Here is a 21,676-nt window from a genome sequence, read left to right as displayed (position 1 = left end):
ATAACCTGAATGCCTGGCTGTGACGAGGGGTGATGATCAGGCCAGTAATCATGTTACAGTGCGATTAGGCTCTGAGATCATCTCGAACTGAACATCTGCCATCAAGCATGTGAAACATGAAGACAAGGTCGCCCTCTAGAGGCGGAATGTCACACCTTCAGCTTGACCAACGGAGATCCCTTTCTGCTCTGAGAATGGCAGAGTTGAATGGTTTCTTATGACACAAGCATGCAACTACAGTATTTTATTGGAAAAAGAACAATAAATACTCAAACCCTCAGCCCAACTGTCAATCAGTTTTGATATCCACAAATCTAATGGTAGAAAGAAAGAAAGAAAGAAAGGCTTCAAACCAGTGGAAACAATCATGACACAGACCTGCTTAGTTTATTTCAGCACTTTTAATAATTACTCAGAGGCACACATACAATTAACAGGGCTATACCTTCTCTATGTGCGCCCGCAAGCGACTTCCTGTTCCATCCTGTGAGGACAACACAGTGCTATACACAGGAACACACACACACGTGTTTTGCCATAGTTGTGAGGACACAGCCAGGTCCCTTCAGCATGATGAGGACCCTCCCCTTTCTGATAATGCTGCACACACACACACACATACATGCACGCACACACACACACTCTGCTGGTCCTCTGGTATAGCAAAGGCTTTATTTTATTCCTATCATGAGTCCAAATGTAACATCAGTCCTGAAAGAGAGATGTCATGTGACAGAACAGTTTTTTTTTTTTTAAACCTTCAGCCAAGCCTCAGTAACAACATGAGGTAGATAACTTTCTCCAGTAACTTCAAACATTAGAGCTGTGAAACTGACATTTTTCATTGTCATTTAGCATTTCCTGTATTATATCACTTATGTACAGCTACTGCTTTTTGTGTAATCATTTATCTTTATTACTTTCAGTCTTTCAAACACGACAAAACTATACAAAATTTTGATTTATTTATGCAAAAGTGATGTATTTGTCTTTTTTTGTGTGTGTGTGGGTAAAATAGTTTGAACTTCATACGGTGCAAATGTTGAAACCACGTTCTGACGTTGGTGGCCTCACTCATGTTTCTCAATACTTCCAGACCTGGGCGTCACTGTTTCATGGGGAGTCTTCAGTCCTGTGTGCTGCGTTTTCACAAAATAATATTAATAATAATAATAATAATAATAAAAAAGAGACCCACAAAAAGACTTATATGCTGCCGTCTTCTCACATAACCTCTTCTCCCGCTCTCTCCGCCTCCTTCCGCAGAAATCACACCAAAAAGAATTGAACACTTAGAGTAACAGACGAGTTAAAGTGAAACAGACACTACAGAGAACAGCGCTACATAGTTACATCGACAACTGAATAAAACACAGCAAAGACAGAGACGCTGCGTCACTGAGAATCAGAGGTTCACACCAGGGACGCGTGACTTTCTGCTTCACAAAATACTGCACAACTAGTTTAAAAAAGAAACTGTGGAGGTAAAAAGAAACGGTGCAACCTGTTTTCCTTCTCGCCTCCAACTGAACGCAGAAGCAAGTGTGACGGAGCTGAAATGCGCAAATGCCAATTTTAATTATGGCAGAAATAAAAAGCGCCATCATAAATAACGATTTAAAGACAACACATGTAAAAAGGAGTCACTACAATTACGTCCAGAAGCAGAAGCGCTGATACTTCCACAGTTCCTTTTGTCGTCATTTTGGCACTTTTCTCCCACACATGCTCATAAATCATCTGCTCAGTCTGGGCCTAAAATGACTATAAAAACATGAGCATTAAATAGTGTGGAAGTGACAGTTGTCTGCATGAATGTAGCAACGCATCGAACAAGAGGAAGCATCACAGTAGCCACAGAGCAGAAAAACGTGCTGAGAGACCGGTGGTTTAAAAGGTCAGAAGTCACCGTGAGTTTGCACAAGTTTGAACTGCACAAACTTGTGTGTGTCAGTTGTGCTTGTACTGTTAAATGAGCATTATTTCAGACACCGTACGCTCATACAGAGTTCTAGAACATTAACTATGGCTTTTTTTTCCCCTTGTTGAAAGAACAGCATTCTGCGAGGAAATGACTGATGTGGTGAATCCTTCGCTAAATAATTACAAGGCAATAAACGCTACAGCTTTAGAGTCACTACAACCAGAGGTGAGAAGCCATTTTCAAATGAAAACATCTGAGTGCAAATGCAGATGCAGAACCTTTACCTTGGCAGACTATGTGAGATATATATCTATATATGTTGAGTGAGATTTTTGCAGCAGGATTGTTTGTTTACTTTGTTTAAAGACAGCTACGTACATGTAAATGGCCCCTCACTTGTTCTTTAAGCACCGCGTGCCAGTAACTGGACAACATCAACACAAGAGGGAAAGAACGTGAAAATGTAACACAACAGAAATGACAACTCTCAGGGTTAAATGAAAAGTATAAAGTGTCTCTATGCTCTATTTTCCATGTGCAGGTGTTTTGTGGCCCAGCATGGACTCAGACTTGTGTTTGCCCTGTCTGTCTGTCTGTCTGTCTGTCTGTCTGCAGCCCTTCCCTTTAACCTCAGGTCCTTCAGACCATCGCTTAATCACAAGTGGTCCAGCCTTCTAACAACCCTGCCCTTCATAAAAAAAAAAAACAAAAACAACCCAATTTGGATTCTTCCCCAAGAATGCCCGCTGACTGGTATCCATGGCAACATACCATGTGTGCAGTGTGGGGTGTAAGAGTTTTCTTTTTCTCTTTTTTTAAGAGTAGATGGTGATGACCTCACTACCACCTCCTCGCACTAAAAGGACCCGGTTCAGACCTTCGAGGAGAACCTCCAGGAACTCCATGTCTAAAGCAACAGCAGTTAAGGTAAAGGTACACCACACACACACACACACATATACAGCGTTACATCACATTTTAAGTAAACCACACTGGTGCTGGTCACATACTGTAAGAATGCACAAACCCGGCAGCCAGTAAGGATACAGTTCTCGTCTCCTCCTCGGTTCTTCGGTGGTCCAGGCATGTTGAGCAGAACCAGGTGAGCTCCCTGTGATTTGTTCACCACCACCTCGTTCAGCTTGACCGCTGTGTGCATCCGACGGACGTTAGACTGGTTCCTGATGTGAGAGTAAAAAATCAGCACCAATGAAAACACTGTTTAAACTAATGCTTAGATTTATTTTATTATAGATGTGATACTAGCTTATTTTGGGTTATATTAATGGAAAGCACAATGAGTTCTGTTTAAAAGGAGTCTCTTGTTTCCATGGTTGTAAAATGACAAAAAAATAACATGTCATATACTGTAGGATTAAAAGATATATAAAACAATGTACAAAGAAAAATGTGGTTGTGATTTGAAAAACAGTGCGTTTATAGGGATGGGTATCATTAGGATTGTATTGATACCAATACTGGTGCTGCTTATCGATCCCGATGCTAATCTATTAACACAGTATGAAAAGTTCATGGAAATATTAGTTACTTTTTCCCAACCAAAATTTAAAGGAGATTTTCTGAAAAATGATGCTAACAGTAGCCACATGTTTAACTATAATGAGTTTTAGCTTCAGTCAAAGTCCCATCAGTTCTATAAGGTCAGATCTTTGTAAACTACCTTTTTACTTATGACAGAAGTCGCTGCGTTTATTCATTTGGAATCTAAAGGTAAAGGCGATGAAGTAAGAATACATTCATAATAAATATCTATAGCAGCACCATTGGTCCTTGATACCCATCTCTATCTGTTATTAACCATTAAATAAAGGGACAGTAAAGGGACTGAGGCACATTGGAATTCAAATAAAGAGGCAACATTTAAAGAAAAAGAGAACATGCAGCATTTTATTTGACCTGATAGTCCATTAGTTTAGTTTTCCAGTTGTACCATATGTTTTTGTAATACATAATAATATTGTTACTACAATCAAAAAGCATTTCCAATCTCTAAAGAAGTTGCCTCTTTAGCCCAAATGTTAGAGCGCGATGTTAAAAAGCACATGACGACAACTGCCAGGCAGCACAAACATCGGATTCCTGCTCTGTGAAGCACGAGCACACAGATCATGTCATGAGGATTTCATGCAACTATATGGAACATGTACAATCATTCAGTTCATGCACAGACACAAGGACACACACACGGAGGTACAAGCACATGCTACAATCACAGCAGCAGCAGTACACACACACACACACACATATATATATATATAAATGGCCTAGGGCAAAGAGAATGCGACTTACAGGCTCTCCCACTCTCTAGAAGGAGGAAAATGGGACAAAACAACAGAAACAGGCTTAGATGCTTCTATATCAGCTCTCCCCACCACAGTGCATGCTCCTGAACCCAGTCTGAGGGCACAAGCGCTACCAGGTGAGCTATCCAATCTCCATTTAATATCCTCTGTGACAGTAAATGGAACGTCTTAGGTCGCGGGACAAAACGAGACAAATTTGAGGACGTCGTCAACATTTTTGATCATTTTCTGACATTTCATTGCCAAAGAAGATGAATGAAAGGAGAATATTATGTACAGGTGCGGCTTTGTCAAACGCAGGTGTCCAGGGTGAAGTCAACACACGGACAGTATCGACAGTCTGGGATGGAGACAGTGCATGGCCACACACACACCACGTGTACACGAACCATTCCCATTCCTTATTATTTTTAATATTCAAATTTTTAATTCAACTTGGAAATGGGTTTCAACTAAAATGGGTTTGCTTTAACGCTATGGACTATGTACTGTATGTATGTGAGTTTTTACAATTCACAAAAATCTTTTCAAAATGGTGCAAAGGTTTCTTACGATTATCACATTACATATCACCACCTTTACAGCATTCTTCAGTAACACAGAAAATCTGCCATCTGACCACTGAACCACTGCTGCTACTGCAGTCCAGTCCTTGAGCCTTCAAATCTGTTTTGTGTTTTCCTTTGCCCCCTGCTGGCAGCCATGTTTTCAGCGGTGCAGGGCGTGCAAAGAACAGTCAACATTGACGCCGTGTTAGTTTGTCATTCCACCACACTGGAGAAATCCTGCCCCGTCACTACGTATTAGCAGTAGTTTCACTGTCCATGATCAATAAATGCACCGACAAATACTCACGGTTTCATGTTAAACAGGTCGCGCACGACTGCGTTGGTGTTGGACTCGCGGTTACGACTGCGCTCCATGAACAGCTTTTCCTTCGTCCAAGTCATGTGGACGTGCTCGGGCCCGGCGTCGCCCTTGTCGTTAATGGCGGCGTGAGATGCTGTGTTTCTGTCATGGATGAGTTGAGCCTGGAGAGGAGAGGGGTGAGAAACACAGTCAGCGGGGTCGTCGGTGCATGATGAGAACAGAAGAGAGGAGAGATGAGGAGTTGAAGGGAAGAACGACAGAGAAAAGACATGAACGGTGGTGGAACTGGTGATGGAGAGATGACACGTACTCAAAGACAACAGATGGAAACAATACAAACCTGCTGGACAACCACAACACAAACAGATGAATCTCAGTAAAAACAACGACAACAGGGCAGGTTGAAGGTCCCCCTCCCTCAGGGGGGCAACACAATATAGCACTGATGAGAAAAGTGCACGATATCAAGCAACAGGTGTGTTATTTATACAATATTAACACAAATACATTCTCTTGATGCAGAATTGCAATGACAAAGCTGAGCAGGGTTAACACACACACACACACACACACACTGTCCTTAGACGATAACAATTCATAGAATGACACACTGTGTGTTTCACTTCTGCCCTTTTGTCCAGAGTACGATGTCCACTATTACATAACCACAGTTATAGGAATAGAATATAGTTTTATTATAAACCATAAAGCCATTAAAGTCGTCCCAAGTTTATATAACAGTATAAAATAAAAGCCTTTGTGCCATATTTACAGCTCCTTCATTCAAACATTTGATTTTATTTAAATCTACACTGACAGTTAGAAACTGTTACTTTGTTTCAGGGAAATATCTCGATAACTATATCATGTCTTAGATTAAAGCAAATATAATAATAATAATATAAATATTGAATATATAGATGAAAAATACATGGAATCGACAAAATGATATTTAATTAATAACAATTATTTCATATTAAGCCTATTTCTTTGTGTTATGGTCTGAATTTGACCATACTTTAGGCAATCCCATTCTTTCTAACACATAAATATCCTTCATTTACAATTAAAAAGCCAAAGAATTAAACCAGGCATTAACTGAAATTAAGCTTTATACCTTGATGTCTTGAGTATTGTGGTCTAGCCAAAAAATATTGATTGTTTAAATCTTTAAGCTTGAAGTATTAAATTGATTTCTATATTGAATGATATAAAAAAGTATTATCGTCATATTACATTTATCGTCATATTACATTTAATATCATTTTCCAGACAACCTAATGATGATTAGACGAAGGATTTCAAGAAATAAGTTAAAAAAGTAAAAAGGAAATTGATTACAGGCTATAATTAAGTATTAAGTAGTAAAGTCAACAAGATGCCTTCACTGTACCAAGATATGAGTGGCAGGACGGTGGGGGATGTTATTATGGTAACACATGGGAGGGTAACTATGATTAAGCTAAAATTAAATAAAAGAGAGAGAGAGAAGACAGAATCGTCATCACGTCACAATTTAGACAAAGTCATTCAAATTAAAAACAAACCCACTGAGGCTGTAACGTTAACAACACACCAGGAAAACTCTCGAGACACGTGTGAGACAAATAGATGAAGTAGACTTAGCTTTTCTTACACTTCACTTTACAACTGATTAGATGGTTCATACTTTAGGACACAGTCAAGAATGTTTGTCTCGCACTTGTTTCAGTTTTCTGACAGAACACTGTCTCCTCTGTCCGTAGTTTTTTTTTGGGAGGGTTGGGGGGGAGGGGGGTGATGATGAAATGAACGGGAGTTTGAAGGGTCCGGTGCATCAGGCTGATATTCACAAAGCAGGTGTCAATGACTACACTGTAAAAAAAACCCTAATGTTGGCTGCCAATCTGGATCTATGGGCCGGTGACCACAGAAGAAGGACTAAAGGCTTTCACTGCTGCGTCAGGACACTGAAGAAGACTCAAGCAAGTCCAGCTGCCTACAGTTAAACCCTGAAGATGAAACTGAGATTGGAATCAAATCTTTGAGGGACCTTGGTGAAAATCTTCTATCATCATTAGTTTCATTCACTTCCTTTGTTTTGTTCAATCACTACACTCACATTCTCCTCTTCCTGATTTCCTGATTGTCTGATTTCCTAATGGAAAACAATGTGAAGATGGTAACGTTCACATCTGTAGCTTTGTGAAGATGGGCCACTGGGAACAGTGAGGGACGACGGGGATGACAAAAGCGGCTACCTCGTCCTCCTGACTGTCCTCCACCGCTGAGGACGGCTGGCTGAGGCTTGTGCTCTCGGCAGCACCTTGGTTCTTCCTCCGGATTGAACTACGCGATTCATCGGTGATACTCTGAATCTGAGCGCCGCGGCACGGCGACCCAGAGGAGACGGTGGCAGGTGAACAGGGAAACGGGCCAATTGTCACGCACAATGCAGCAGTTTGGTCAAATTTCACAAAGATACTGTCATCATTTAACTAACTATGCAAAAAAGCACAGTGACAAACACTGAGAAAAATGCAAACATTAAGTTGATATATATTATAAGTTACAGCTACAGCCAGAGTTGTGTTGACATTCATGAACATTGCATTACCTCTCTTTCCCTCTCAGTCCTGGACAGATGCATCTGTTTCAGCATCTGAGTCCTCTGCTCCATCACCAGTGTCTTCTCATAGGTAAATGCCGAGATGTCGTTGTCTTGCTGCGGAGATTGGAACAGAAAGTAATCAACGGCAATTCAAAGGCAGTTAGTGCGTTAATCGTTGAGCCGAGATTTAACACAGTTAACGCAAGTTTGTTTACAAGAGCTGCAACTAACTTATTAATCTGTCGATTATTTTCTCAGAAAACCTTAAAAAATGTTGATCGGTGTTTGTCAAACCTGGAAATGATGATGTTCTAAAATGTCTTGTTTTGTCCACAAACCAAAATGATTCACTTTTAATGATTTCTTAAAGAAATGAAGAAAATACTCACATTTAAGAAGCTTAAACAATCTGTAATCTTGTTTTAATCATGAAAAAAAGCTTCAAAAGATGAATCGATGCACAAAATAGTTCGATTAATAACCGATTCATTGTTTCAGCTCTAATGTTGACACATGTTCTTGTTGCATGCACCAAATCACAGTGTAAAAAGAAAGACACTTAAAAGATGACGTCTGATTACTCATTCATTTAAGTCATTAAGCTTTCAATCACGATTTTAATCTAGATTAACACACTTTTTTTTTAAAAATCTATTGACAGCCCTATTTAATTGTTGTAATCTCCTTTATGATTCGATAACATCGTGTTTGAATCATGTGTAGAAAAACAGCTAAACATCTACGTGCTCACGCAGGCACGTAGATCTGTGGTTCATTCCAAATAAGACGAGTGGTTGTGTTTCATATATTACTGCAAGGGCTTGAGACACACGATACGACACGAGACACGTGTGATAGCTTTCAGAACATGAAGAGGCATTCAACAAATAAGATAAAAACATCATATACACACATATGACTTTACTGATGTGTGTTTTTCTCTCTCACCATCTCCACTACTTCCACCTCTGCATCCAATCGCAGCTGGTACATGAACATCTGCAAATCCTTCTTCATTTGTATACTGTTGTCATCCATCTGGGCCACAGTGAAGATGCGCATCTTACACTTCCTCCACACCTAGTGCAGGGAACACGGTGGCGGGAGGAGACAGCAGTGACTGAGCGAGCGAACATATGAGAAGACTATTCTGAATAAAAAGGAGGAGCGGTGAAGACGAGGAGTTTAAACGCTAGAAACCAACCTTGTGCTGGCGAAGCAGGAAAGGCAGCAGCATGAGTAGGCCTCCATCATGGACCACCCACCACACGTCGATGGTGCCCTCCCCCAGGCGGTCCTGGTTGGTGGGGAAACTGTCTACATTCTTAGCCACAAGTAAGGCCTGATGGGCAGCTGTGGTCTCCCGCACTGTCTCTGGATGATTTCAGGGAGAGATTAAATGGATTAAGAGGCACTGACTGTCAATCCCTTTGTTTTTGTGGGACTTTGGTTAAATGACAGAATAATAATACACTATATAATGATAATATGCATTATCATTATATATTATTATTCTGTTGTAGTGTCTGATACATGTCCACAGTTTTGTAGAGTTGTTCCATATGTGAACAATGTGTGTCAATACCTATAAAATTCTTCCATGATTGTGGGTCATTGGACTGCTTCCAGTTCCCAGGCCAGGCCATGAGGACTGTGTTGTGCTTCATGCCTCCCAGTCCTGCAGACTGAATGAGGTGCGACATGCCGTCTCTGAGGTTTGAAGACACCACAACGTGACAGAAACCCTTGGTCCGCTCTGCTGACATGGCAGACTTGATGTTCTGGGAGAAAACAGAGAGACGACACCAGCGATTCACCAGTTTATTCAATAACACCAAACCGATCACACCAACTTTACCGCTTCCTCAAAACTAACACTCAGTGCTCTCATCAGCAGCCTCTGAATTGATTGATTAAGAATGAAAAAAAAAAAAAAAAAGATTAAAAATGAATTTCAGGACACAGACAATCCAGGAAGACTTGCTCAATTTGGCCAGTAGGTGGCGACATTTATCTACAATGTAAATGACCCTTGATGGAAGCGATACCCAAATTATTGAGCCAGTTTTAAAAGGACAATGGGTAAAACACACGAGTTATGAACCAATGATGATATAATTGTGTTGTTATTTTTCATGTACACACGTGTCGGCTTGCTGCGTACCTGCTCAGCCATCTTGGCCTCTGCTTCTTTAGTGAGATAAGTTCCCTCTAAAACGTTCCCCACTATTGTCAGGCCTTTTCCTGCCTTCATCTGCGTGGTAAGGGAGAGCAGACGAGGGTGTTTCACTCCTGGATCCGAGTCCATGTTCAAGAGCACCAACAACTGAGGCCTGCATACGTCAAGAAGGAGAATACACTTCAGCCTGAACACAAAGAAAACCTCAGGAAAAACCTGGAGCAGTAAAGAGTCCAGCTGGAACCCACTGTGCAGGGAGACTAAAGTGGAACTGGACTGGACTCACATGAAACAGACATTTGTGTAAACATCATGTCTGATACTTTTTAGACAGGCTATCTGCATGGTGGGCCTTGGCTTGGAGTGAAGGCTTTTTAATCAGATTAGTTCGAGGACCAACAGATTATTCTAATTCACTCTCTGAGTCTAGTCTTGTCTGTACATGCTGCACACTATACACCGTACCTCCAGTTCTTGGTGTGTGGCGGAGCCTCCTCGAGGCGAATGAGGGCGTAGCGTGCTGCGTTCAGGGACAGACCATGGATCCCATCACCCCATTCCTTCTCCGCCCTAAAGCAAACAATGAATTGACAAATAAATAATCAACATGTGAAAAAAGGGAAAAGACACAGAATGGGTTTTAAAAAGTTTCAATTACACTTGCACATACAATGACTGTCTGTACAATCCCAATACAAGGAAACTATAGATGTACTACAGCCATACAGTCTTGGACACTTACCATTGTAAAGTTCTGGTAATGACAGAATTATCTGATTAAATATTTTACATAAAAGTTATTCTCTCTGTGCACTACAAAAAACACCCGGCCGAGTGTGTAATGTTCAGGAGGGTTTACTGACATAGATTGAATAAACTACCCACAAGTGTGTTTGTATCGGTGTATAATCATCATTTAAAATGAAAATGATTAGCCTTAGAACAAGATTCTTTATATAAAAAGAAGATTGCCATCATGTTTCTACAGCAGCTCAGATATAACGGTGTTTTAGAGAAACAAAAGGGATCACCCCGACGCATAAACAAAAAAGAAGAAGGGGAAAACAGCACAGAATTTGTTTTTTGACATCATTTCTGGTACCCGACACACAGGAGTGTTAGATATTTGATATATAGGGCCTTTATTTTTATAATTATATGAACAAGCATTCAATTAAATTGCAGATATCAATAATTCTTAGACACTCTTACACAATAGACCTTTAAATTTAAGTGTATTAAGTTTATTCTTACCCTCTGTATTCAATGTATTTGTAGATGCATCCAGCGATTGCCATGGCAACAATGGCATAATACCAGGAGGAGATGAACATTATGGCAAGGCACAAGCTCATTCCCAGGAATGACAGAGCCCTGTCAGAGACAAAAAAACCTTGGTGTTTTAAAATGACACCTTTGACTTTTAAGAAAGTCCTTTTTTGTCACTGGACACAGACAGAGATCAGAGCACAGTGAAACCGTTTCATTGCCACGCACCAGTGGTAGTATTTGAAGCGTGGTCTCCAGTTTGGTGTTCGCAGCAGGGTCTGGACGGCACAGGCCAGGTTGACAAACAGGTAGCACATGAGGAAAAACCTGACGAAGACGAGACAGAAAATACAGTAAGAGCTACAAAGAAAGCCCGGAGTATAATGATGAATGAAGACAGGCACTGACATGGAGAGGATAGGAGCCACGGCGTCCAGTGAAGCGATGAGGATACCAATCTCACAGATCCCAGCAGTGAGGAGCAGAGCCCAGGTGGGCTCTCCATTAGCTTTCCCATGACCAAACACCTGTAAAGACACGTGCACACGGTCGAGTTGGAAAAATCGAGAATGAAAGGCATGTGAGGACCACGTCCGCTTTTACAGTATCGGACTCGGTTGTGCGTCTGACCTGTAAGAAAGGTACGATGCCATCTCGCGCGATGGCCTGCAGCAGCCGAGGGGCGCCGGTCAAACTCTGCAGCCCCGCCCCGCAGCAGGAGAAGAACGAGCCAATCACAATCACCCAGGGTGACGGCCATGACAACGTGCCGATGACGAGATTCCCTTTCACCGAGTCCCCAAATCTGCAAGACAAAAACAGTCGGATATGTTCACACACTGGTCGCTTTTATTCAGAGATGAAAACATGTTATTTTCAAATAGTCACATGATACAAACTCTTCATACTGTTGCTTTTTCTCCTGTGCATACAGAAGACTTACAGAAGACAGACAACTTACAACAGTGTGAAAGGCACATCTGCCTTTAGAGACAATACAGAACTTCTAGTTCTAGTTTCAGGTCCATGCCACAAAAAGAACTACAAAATTCTACTTCAGGGCATATGACACAGCCTCCTTTGTGTTACTTTAATGTGTCAAGTCCAAATACGTCAACATGGACCTGGTGAACTGACAGTGTCCCCTGATTTGACTTGAATCTGCCCTCATACATTTTAATTCTATTATTATATTATTTTATTTACTTTTGCTGATTCTTCATGGCCTGCCCATTGTATCTATTATTTCTGTTTATCTATTATTATTATGATCACACTCAAAGAGTGTTATGAAAACATACGTATACAGATATACAACATATGTGTTGCGTGTAACTGACTTACTTATCTCGAAGCAGAACTCCTTCAATGCAGGCACCAAACAGAACCACGCAGGTGACATCTGGGAAGCATTGTTCAGGAGAGACAATACTTTGAAGACCTGGTGCCCCTAACTGTAATTTGTTCCAATATAAACATGCAGTGATACATACAACATTATTTGTAATTCAGTATCAATAAATAAAAGACAAATATACTATACTACATTTTATAATAATATGTTATTATTATCATTATTATAACTATTATCATAAATATTATTATGATTACTTTTGATTATAATAAGAATGATAGTAATAATAATAATAATAATACTTTGTTATGGTAATGTTTAGACTAGATTTTCTGGTGTCATTGTCACAGTACAGGTTTAAGGATACAGATGAAGGAGGTGGTAGCAATTGCCAGGATGGTCCCAATGGGGATGGACTTCTGGGCGTCCCTCAGGTCACCTGACCGGTTTGAACCAGCCATGATACCTAGAACGTGAGTTTACAGAAACAGAAAATCAAGTTTCTAAATTCACTGGTGGGTGTCACATTCATCATTCATTCATTCATTCTCACCAGTGACAGAGGGGAAGTAGATGCCGACCAGCAGCGTGAAGAAGGTGGTAATATCATTGACTACATACGGCATGTACATGTCTTGGGCAGAGTCACTTCCCTCATTAGATGGCAGGTTCTTGTTTTCTACCAACATATCCAGAGGACCGTACACTGACCACATATTCTCTACAAGACAGAAAGCAACACAACAATTCAACCTCATGTTCCACAAAGCAGTGACACAGTATACAACAATACAGAGGAAAAATACAAGGTGTTTGGAGTATTGTGAGACGCTGTTTGAGAGAGAGAGAGAGAGAGAGGACACATTCTCACACAATATAGATCATATAATGTATAATAAACAAAACATGTTAAAGTGAAGCACATAAAACACATCAAATCAAAGCCTATCAGTTTGAACAGGCCAAACAGAGCTTAATCCCTAACCTTAATCTCACCACAATTAAAATCTAAAACAGGTTTTTGTCCCCATGAGTACTACAGACCCTGGCAAGGTACACACACACACACACACACACACACACACACACACACACACACACACACACACACACACACACACACACACACACACACACACAGGTAAATGGTGTGTTCATTGTTTCTCGGAACTAAAGATAGCAACCAGCAACGACTATATCCTGTAGCATTCAGACCTAGACTGAAATGCAACGCTAGATTGATAAAGAATCTTTTTTTTTTTTTACAATATAACTACCAATGACTGATCACATTAAATAATCACGTCATAATCAAGTAATCTAGCCCATCCCTAGTATGGTTAAGGTGCAGTTATCTGAGGGAAACTGGATTGAATAACAATAAAAATAAGCAGATGAGAAGAAGTAGACAGTGAAGCGGATCCCATTTGAAATCCCTCAGTACCTGGAGACACTTATTCCACTTGCTTCACTACAAATATGTCAGGAATGCGTCTCCACTGACAATTTGGAATAAACCTCGTTGGTTTCGTAACGGGAGGAATGTTCTGAGCTTGCACTCTTTAATGAAATCATTCAGTCCTCGATTGTGTCAGTCGTCTTAAGAGTTTACTATTTAATATTACCCAAGACTGTTCTGTTTGAATATCAAAGTTCATTTAGGCAAGTCCTGTACATCTGCTGGGGAAGGTTAAGAAATAGTAGACTGGAAATACAGCAAATGTTAAAATATTGTGGATGTGTCACAGCAATGGAATACAGATTAACAGAGGAAACATCGTGTTCTGACCTGAAATGACCCCACTGGTCAGCCCGGGGATGCCCTGCACCTCAGTGACATTGTTTTTCATGAAGTAGTCATTGCAGGTGGCGTTGAGCTCAGGTCCATCACAAAACAGCGTCCACAGCTTGGTAGTGACGGTCAGGTTGTCTATGACGTCCGTCTTAAGACACTTGTCAAAGTTCTGGTTCTGCAGGGTGCGATTTCCCAACATACAAACACTGTGTGGAGGAGGAAAGGATCATCAATATCAATAAATGACATTATATTTATTATTTATTGCAATTAAAAAATTAAATAATATGAATAAAATAAAATAATATGAATAAAATAAAATAAAATAAAATAAAATAAAATAAAATAAAATAAAACAAAACAAAACAAAACAAAATAAAATAAAATAAAATAAAATAAAATATGACTTCATGCCAATATGCTACTAAATATATAAATAGACTGTGAACAGGACTCACGGAAAGTCTGGTGGCTCAAAGATGGTCTTAATGACTCCAGCGTATATGGCGAGGATTGAAAGAATCACACAGGCCAGAAACACTAAGGCTAATTTGTTGACATATTTCACTCCAACGAAGACGACCACGGCCATCAGTGCGAGGCAGCACGTGCCATAAACACGCATGTTATTCAACAGGGCATCCCCCTCATCCTCCTTTTTCTCTGCCACAAAGATGGCTGCTTTAGGCACGATGTAGGTCTTAAATGTGAGATGAGACAAAAAAAAGAAAAATAAAGATGTTGAATGGGTCTAAAGGAGGATTAAGGATTAAGGTTTCACTCACCAGAAGAATCTCGATGGTACCCAGGATGTACATGGAACCGGCAAATGTTGTCCCCAGGTAGAAACAGAGACCTACAGCGCCTCCAAACTCTGGGCCGAGAGATCTGGAAATCATATAGTAGGAGCCACCAGCTGTTGGGGACAAAACAAAACAAAAGAAAACAAAAGCAGGTGTCATTTCATGAGAACGAGAGAGGTATGGATTTCTCTCCAGTCCTGACCTGAGACCGACCCAAACTTGACAAGTATTTTATTTTATAGGTGTCTGAACCCAACCATGATGCAGTTCATGTAATGTGAACTGAGTCTGCGTTACTCTGTCAGATATAAAATAAAAACATGTATACAACTGCAGATTACCTACTTAAGTTAGCCCAGCCGGCCTCATGAAACTATGAAGAAGCTCATCAACATCACAAAAACATGTACGGGAAATATAATGATTCACATTTTAGAAACACTTGATTGATTGACTGATGTTTAGAATGCATCCCTTTTAAAAGTACCAAAGTAGCATACCTGGCACAACACCATTGGTAGCGATTGCACTCATGGATATGGCTGTCAGCATGGTCTGTAGAGAGGACACAGAGAAACACTTACACCTATGTGATCCATACCTTTGGCAACAACAATGGGATTTGTATTTATATATATATATATATATTTATATATATATATATATATATATATATATATATATATATATTTATATATATATATATATATATATACACATATACATATATATGTATATATATATATCTATATATATATATATACATATATATATATATGTATATATATATATATATATATATATATATATATATATATATATATACACATATATATATATATATATATATATATATATATATATATATATATATATACATATATATATACATACATATATATATATATAGAGATATATATATATATATATATATGTATATATATATATATATATATATATATATATATATATATATATATATATATATATATATATATATATACACACACAAACATATAACAAAGAGTCAGGACAAAAACTGAGGACAGAGGAAGAGGAGGACGTGGAAAAGTAAAACAAGGACAAGGACACCGCGAAGATAAACCTTGTGCTCTTTGCTGAGCGTTTGGTTTAAAGTGGCAGACAAGCTGGAGTAAAGCCAATTACTTGACAGTTTTACCTCCTGCTTCCACTGAAAACCTAAGCAGCTACTGCGGACCAACGCTTGGACTTGACCACAGATGATTCAAAGAAAAACAATGTAGGGGGGTGGGCAATATGAGCCTAGTATATGCCATCATAATGTCGAGAAAATTATCTTTTATCAATAATATCAATATAACTTGATATTAAGAGGCAGGCCACAAGAAATTGAGTGGGCTGCCATCAAGAAAACATCTTTGTTTCTCACTGATCTACACAAATATCACACAGTCATTTTAAACATGTTATTCCAATGAAAATGAGAATAATCATGTAAACATCACCATTCCCTCTAATATTGGAATTAGATCTGTGTCAATATTATCAAACAACACTTCTTAAGAAGCACACACAAATGAACCTCAATGAATCTAAAATACAGCAATGGCAAATACAATATTGATTGTACTTTATTTGTTTGAAAATATTATAAGAAAATATTCAGTTTTAAGAAGCTAAAATATCAGATAACTTTCACATTCAACCTGATTAATCAATGTTAGTTGACCATTAATTAGTGATTGAAAAGTAACTGATTCATTGTTGCAACCCAAATTTACATATTTAAAACAATTCATTTAAAATGTCTTATCACATTATTAATTTTCTTAAAAAGGGCAAATTAAAGTAAAGCAACTATATTTTAAATAGTTACCATTCTATACAAAATGGTTAATGTCGAGTGAAAATGATTGTTCCATATGATGCTTTACATTTTCTTTGTTGCAAATCACTTCTTTTTAATCACGAGAATGTGGCTTTCTGTTCTGATAATGACAGCATGACACCAACCCAAGCCCATCGGGAACCATCGGGACCTGGGATTATTTACGACAGTACGCTGAACGCAGGCTACTACGGATGCTATCCCGTTCCTCCACAACTGTAGCGTCACGCACAGTTTGGCAGCTTACACTTAGATAAGGTTAGCTTCAATTAAATATGTGCAGCCAAGCCCACTGGGAAGCCTTTACCCAAGTCCAGCAATTTAAAATCCTTGGAGGCAAATCAGGGAGTGAAATGTGGATGCAACCGTGGGACACAAATTTAGAGCTTGTTTGTCAGTCATGTGAGAGGAACCTGATCAATTTATGCCCTTAAAGCCAAAAGCATTCATCTGACACAGAACTGAAAGGTTTTGTACTTTCCCTGATTAATCTGAAGTAATCCATTGTCTGCTGCGGGATTGGCAAATATAACTGCTTCGAGGGTGTGCATGTTGCTCTAACACTTTGCAGGATGGAGGGATTACACGTCAAGCTGCCAGGGGCCATTAGAAGCCAAGGGTGAATGGGAAAAGGAGAGTCACAGCGTCTAAATATAGGAGGGATCAGTGACCACTGAGTCACCTTTTCAACCGGTCATTCATTACTGCCGTCAATCCGGCATTTGCATCAGTCTGCCATTAAAGGGTTCAAGAAACGGCTTAAATCCTCAAGCATATAGACTCACTGACTCCCATGTGCTGATGTGTATATATATATATATACATATATATGATGTAGTAAAGAGCTGGGTATCGCATGTACATTAACTTCACTCCAACATAACCTTGCACGTCATTGCTTTAATACTTAGACTCTAAATCCCTTAATAAAAGGCCAGAGTCAGAGCACTTCCTTCCCGTTTGTCCCGTTCTGTCGTTCAACAAAACATAAGCATCTTTTTCAGCAGACAGACAGAGAGACAGACAGACAGACAGACAGACTTTCAAGCCAGGGCAGATAAAACATAGTTAATATAAAAGAGGAGATTGACATCGAGCGAGTACTCACACAAGAGCAGCACAAGCCGACAATAGCCAGGGACTCCAGGATGCCGGCAGAGCCGACGATCCAGGTAAGGCGCAGAAAAAGGATGACCCCCAGAATATTCTGGAGGCAGGGGAGGTAGACGCCCATGAAGGTCCCCATCTGAGGGCTCTGTGGAGGGGAGACAGATAAGAGAATGTGGAGGGGGCGAAGTGGAAGCACATGATGAGTCGATGAAGTCTAACGTCAGAAAGTATAAAGCTGACAAATATTTGCATGAAAGCTAAATGCACACATGTCCTTGCTGGATCATCATCATCATCACCTTACATAAAAAACTGCTTCTATGAAAAATATGATGATCATGCTACAAAACAAGAATAAGAAGAATAAGTATCTCAATGACATAGGCACCATACATACACAGTAATCACTGACAAGTCATTCAGTATCATAGGGAAACAAGGCTCTCTGTTGTACCTTAACAGCTTTCTTCTTGGGCCCTTCATCTTCATCAGCTTCCTCATGCTCATGTGCCCCCTGGGTGAGATTGGTGTAGTTTGCCAGTTTATTAAGGAGAGATGACACCATAGGGTTGCTGTCCATTTCCTCCTTCAAAACACATTAAAAAAACATGTTTGACATCGGCAGCATCATCATTTTCAACTCATCACTGGTTTGAATCAGAATCAGAATCCTTTTATTATCCCAAAGGAAATTGTTTTGTTACAGTTGCTCCATATCAGACTCAGTACCAGAAGAAAAAGAGCACACAAGTAAATTCTGATGCATAAAACGTTACTGCAATAAGATTTTAAAATTTTCAGTGTCTCCATTTGGGGAGATTTTTTATGTGCAAATCACAATTTCACATTAAATAAATCAGATGGAACGCCACCTACTGTTGAATCAGGAAAAGAGTGGCACTTTCACCTGTTTGTGAAGCATTGATTTAGTTCACAGAAACACATCCTACTGCTTTAGCACCGAGTGCATTCATGAATATACAACGCAGTACTTGTATTTGTATAATCAGTATGGCGGCAGTATCATTACACACAACTACTGTACACGTGTTGTCGTGACAACTGTTGGACAGTTACCTCAAAAAGAGCCATGTTGGTGCCGTCATAGCTGCCGCCTTTGTCATTGTCTGTGTTGTTGATAAAGGGACTGTTTTCCTTTGGAACGCCGTCACCTGTGGAATGACAATAAGACAGTTGTATGTTTACATTTGAAATTTTTTTTTTGGTTACTTTTCTCCACGTAACAAAAGGAATCATTACAAATGAAATATTTCAATTTGTGGAGAGAAAACAACATTTGAGAACATCATCATTTCAAGGTTTAGGAGACAACAATCAACATTTTCAACATCTTCTGACATTTCATGGACCAATCGATTAATGGTAGCACGACACCATTCACTCTCAAATAGATTAGATTGTACAGTTAACATAATCCCCAATCTCCATCTCCCAATCTGGACTGTGGGAGGAAGCCAGAGTAGCCGGAGAGATTCCAGAACATGCACACTGTGGTAAAGATCCTCATGGTCTGTTGTTAATGCTGAAAAGGTGACAGGCAAAAGTGTAGCATAACGCTGCTTTAAAGGGTCATCAAGACAAAAGTCAACAACTACAAATCAACACAAATATATACTCTTATATAAAACAAAATGAGTCCCCTATAACCTCACCTGTATTCACAGAGTATCTGTGCTTTCAAAACAATAGATAATGTGCTTTAACAACAATGGGATAGAGACGCAACATCTTCTCTGCATCTCCATTGTCCTGACAACAACAGAGCTCACGCGTAAAGTCAGAGTAACGCACAGTTATAACACAACCATCGTCACAGACGGGCCAATCGATTAATCGTTTGGTCCATAAAATATCAGAAAACCTTAAAAAATGTTGATCAGTGTTTTATCAAACCTGGAAATGACCACAACCACAAACCAAAATGATTGACTTTTAATGATTTCTTTGTTATCCAGAGCAAAGAAATGAAGAAAACATTCACATTTAAGAAGCTTAAACAATCGGAAATCTGGTTTAAATCATGAAAAAAGCTTCACACCGATTAATCTGTGATCAAAATAGTTGTGGATTAATTTAGTTATCGATTAATAATTAATCATTTCAGCTCTACTGTCAATAGATTAAAACAAATTAACAAATAATGAATTTCCGCTCATTGGTGATGTTGAGGAATTCCTCGGGGCAGGTCTCAGAAATTAGTGACACTGTCAAAAAAAACTGTTTTTTTTTGACAGTGTCAGTTTAATTGGTTTAATCTTTTACAAAACATACTTTACAAGGGAAATTAATTTTTAACAATAATAATTAAGTCTAAAAATACCACAGGAAACAGGTGGCGTCGACCAATTAAATATCTTTAAACATCAAATATCATTTTTTCAGGTTAAGGTAAATACAACAACTTTTTGCGCGACCAATAATTTCTCAAAGTATTTGAAAATTGTCATTTTCTGAACATCAATTGCTCAATTTATCGACTAAAGCTGACCGTTGGTCGGTTATTGTCCTCCTTTCACACATGAACCAGTGATAGTCCATGTGAGTCATGAGATGATCTGTCCGGTTTAGGTGATGTAAAAACATATCACCATCCACACGTGCTGGATGCAGAGTCTCCAAAGAAAAAAACTGCATCAACAACAACAAAAAAAAACATTTACAACCATACACCAGTTCTTTTTTAACCCCTCCCCTTACTGAGCCAATCACAAGCACAGCTTTTTTCCCTGCACTTCAACATCCATCAGTGGAGCTGCCTGTTGTGAACTCTGACTGCGGTGGGGATTTCATGGGTAACTTTTACCGCTTCATCCAGCTGCAGGGGGAATAAGAGGCTTGTAGCATGGCTTAGCCCACTGATAATCACAGGGAAAGTCATTATGTCCTTGTACTGTGTGGCTCTGAGTGGAAGAGCAGAACATGGTGTATGAGGATAGGGCACCGAGTTTTCAGTAAGCTGTGATAACAGAATGAAGTGAAGATGATGAGCATTCTGCTCTATGATGCTGTGAGGGATGAGGTCCAGGCAGACCTACCAGGGCTGTGGTGACTGGAGATGCTACACATCACAGATAATCATCGTCTTAAATGACACGGGGCAAATCCGCTTTGAGGACCCAGTGTCAGAAGGATAAAACCGCCAGCATCGTTTCTGCTTATAGAATGTGCTCGTGCGTAAGGTGCTTTCAACACCGGTGCTTTCGGAGATTGGAAACGGAAGTTGTAAGGATTTATTTAGAGCCGCAGACAATACAGTTTAGGAGATATTTCATGACGCACTGTTCAAATTATATGTTCAGTTCAACAAACTGTGGTAGAATATTTTACTGACGATAATCCAAAACACATAATGAAAATACTGTATATGGGTTGTGTGGCTAGTGGGAACACCTCAGCCAGCTTGCAATTTCCACTCATCCTGATGTGTACACTCAATTTGGTGAGTTTTTGGGCATTGCAAGGCCCTCAAAGAGTAAGTAAAATAAGATGATGATGATGACAAAACAGAATAATCAGAGTGGAAACAGCTTTTTAGAAAAGCTACCAGCTATCGCCAATCCTCCGAGT

General features: G+C 39.5%; 1 protein-coding gene across 6 annotated transcripts in view; it reads right to left on the bottom strand.

The window, feature by feature from the left end:
* Nucleotides 1-386: 386 nt before the first annotated feature.
* Nucleotides 387-21,676, bottom strand: part of LOC122767821 (solute carrier family 12 member 7-like) — a 47,084-nt gene continuing 25,794 nt past the window's right edge. For 3 of the 6 annotated variants that reach the window (XM_044023320.1, XM_044023345.1, XM_044023360.1), the window contains exons 2-26: nt 19,166-19,260; nt 18,543-18,674; nt 18,087-18,233; nt 15,609-15,663; nt 15,091-15,221; nt 14,764-15,005; nt 14,300-14,511; nt 13,064-13,231; nt 12,878-12,976; nt 12,501-12,558; nt 11,787-11,961; nt 11,565-11,683; nt 11,385-11,483; nt 11,142-11,261; nt 10,353-10,457; nt 9,873-10,041; nt 9,294-9,489; nt 8,913-9,082; nt 8,657-8,788; nt 7,715-7,822; nt 7,359-7,475; nt 5,104-5,279; nt 4,235-4,249; nt 2,972-3,105; nt 387-2,831 (exon numbers count right to left, since the gene is read on the bottom strand). In XM_044023320.1, coding sequence (XP_043879255.1) covers nt 2,740-2,831; nt 2,972-3,105; nt 4,235-4,249; nt 5,104-5,279; nt 7,359-7,475; nt 7,715-7,822; nt 8,657-8,788; nt 8,913-9,082; nt 9,294-9,489; nt 9,873-10,041; nt 10,353-10,457; nt 11,142-11,261; nt 11,385-11,483; nt 11,565-11,683; nt 11,787-11,961; nt 12,501-12,558; nt 12,878-12,976; nt 13,064-13,231; nt 14,300-14,511; nt 14,764-15,005; nt 15,091-15,221; nt 15,609-15,663; nt 18,087-18,233; nt 18,543-18,674; nt 19,166-19,260 — 3,266 coding nt within the window. In that variant the 3' untranslated portion in view covers nt 387-2,739. The remainder of the gene's footprint in view (nt 2,832-2,971; nt 3,106-4,234; nt 4,250-5,103; nt 5,280-7,358; nt 7,476-7,714; nt 7,823-8,656; nt 8,789-8,912; nt 9,083-9,293; nt 9,490-9,872; nt 10,042-10,352; nt 10,458-11,141; nt 11,262-11,384; nt 11,484-11,564; nt 11,684-11,786; nt 11,962-12,500; nt 12,559-12,877; nt 12,977-13,063; nt 13,232-14,299; nt 14,512-14,763; nt 15,006-15,090; nt 15,222-15,608; nt 15,664-18,086; nt 18,234-18,542; nt 18,675-19,165; nt 19,261-21,676) is intronic. The other 3 variants (XM_044023326.1, XM_044023336.1, XM_044023354.1) reach the window with 3 other exon arrangements.

Source organism: Solea senegalensis, linkage group LG1 (genome assembly GCF_019176455.1).
Source record: "Solea senegalensis isolate Sse05_10M linkage group LG1, IFAPA_SoseM_1, whole genome shotgun sequence".
NCBI classification, from domain to species: Eukaryota; Metazoa; Chordata; class Actinopteri; order Pleuronectiformes; family Soleidae; genus Solea; species Solea senegalensis.
Note: the sequence above shows the minus strand (reverse complement) of the source record. Positions and strands in the feature narration are given on the sequence as shown.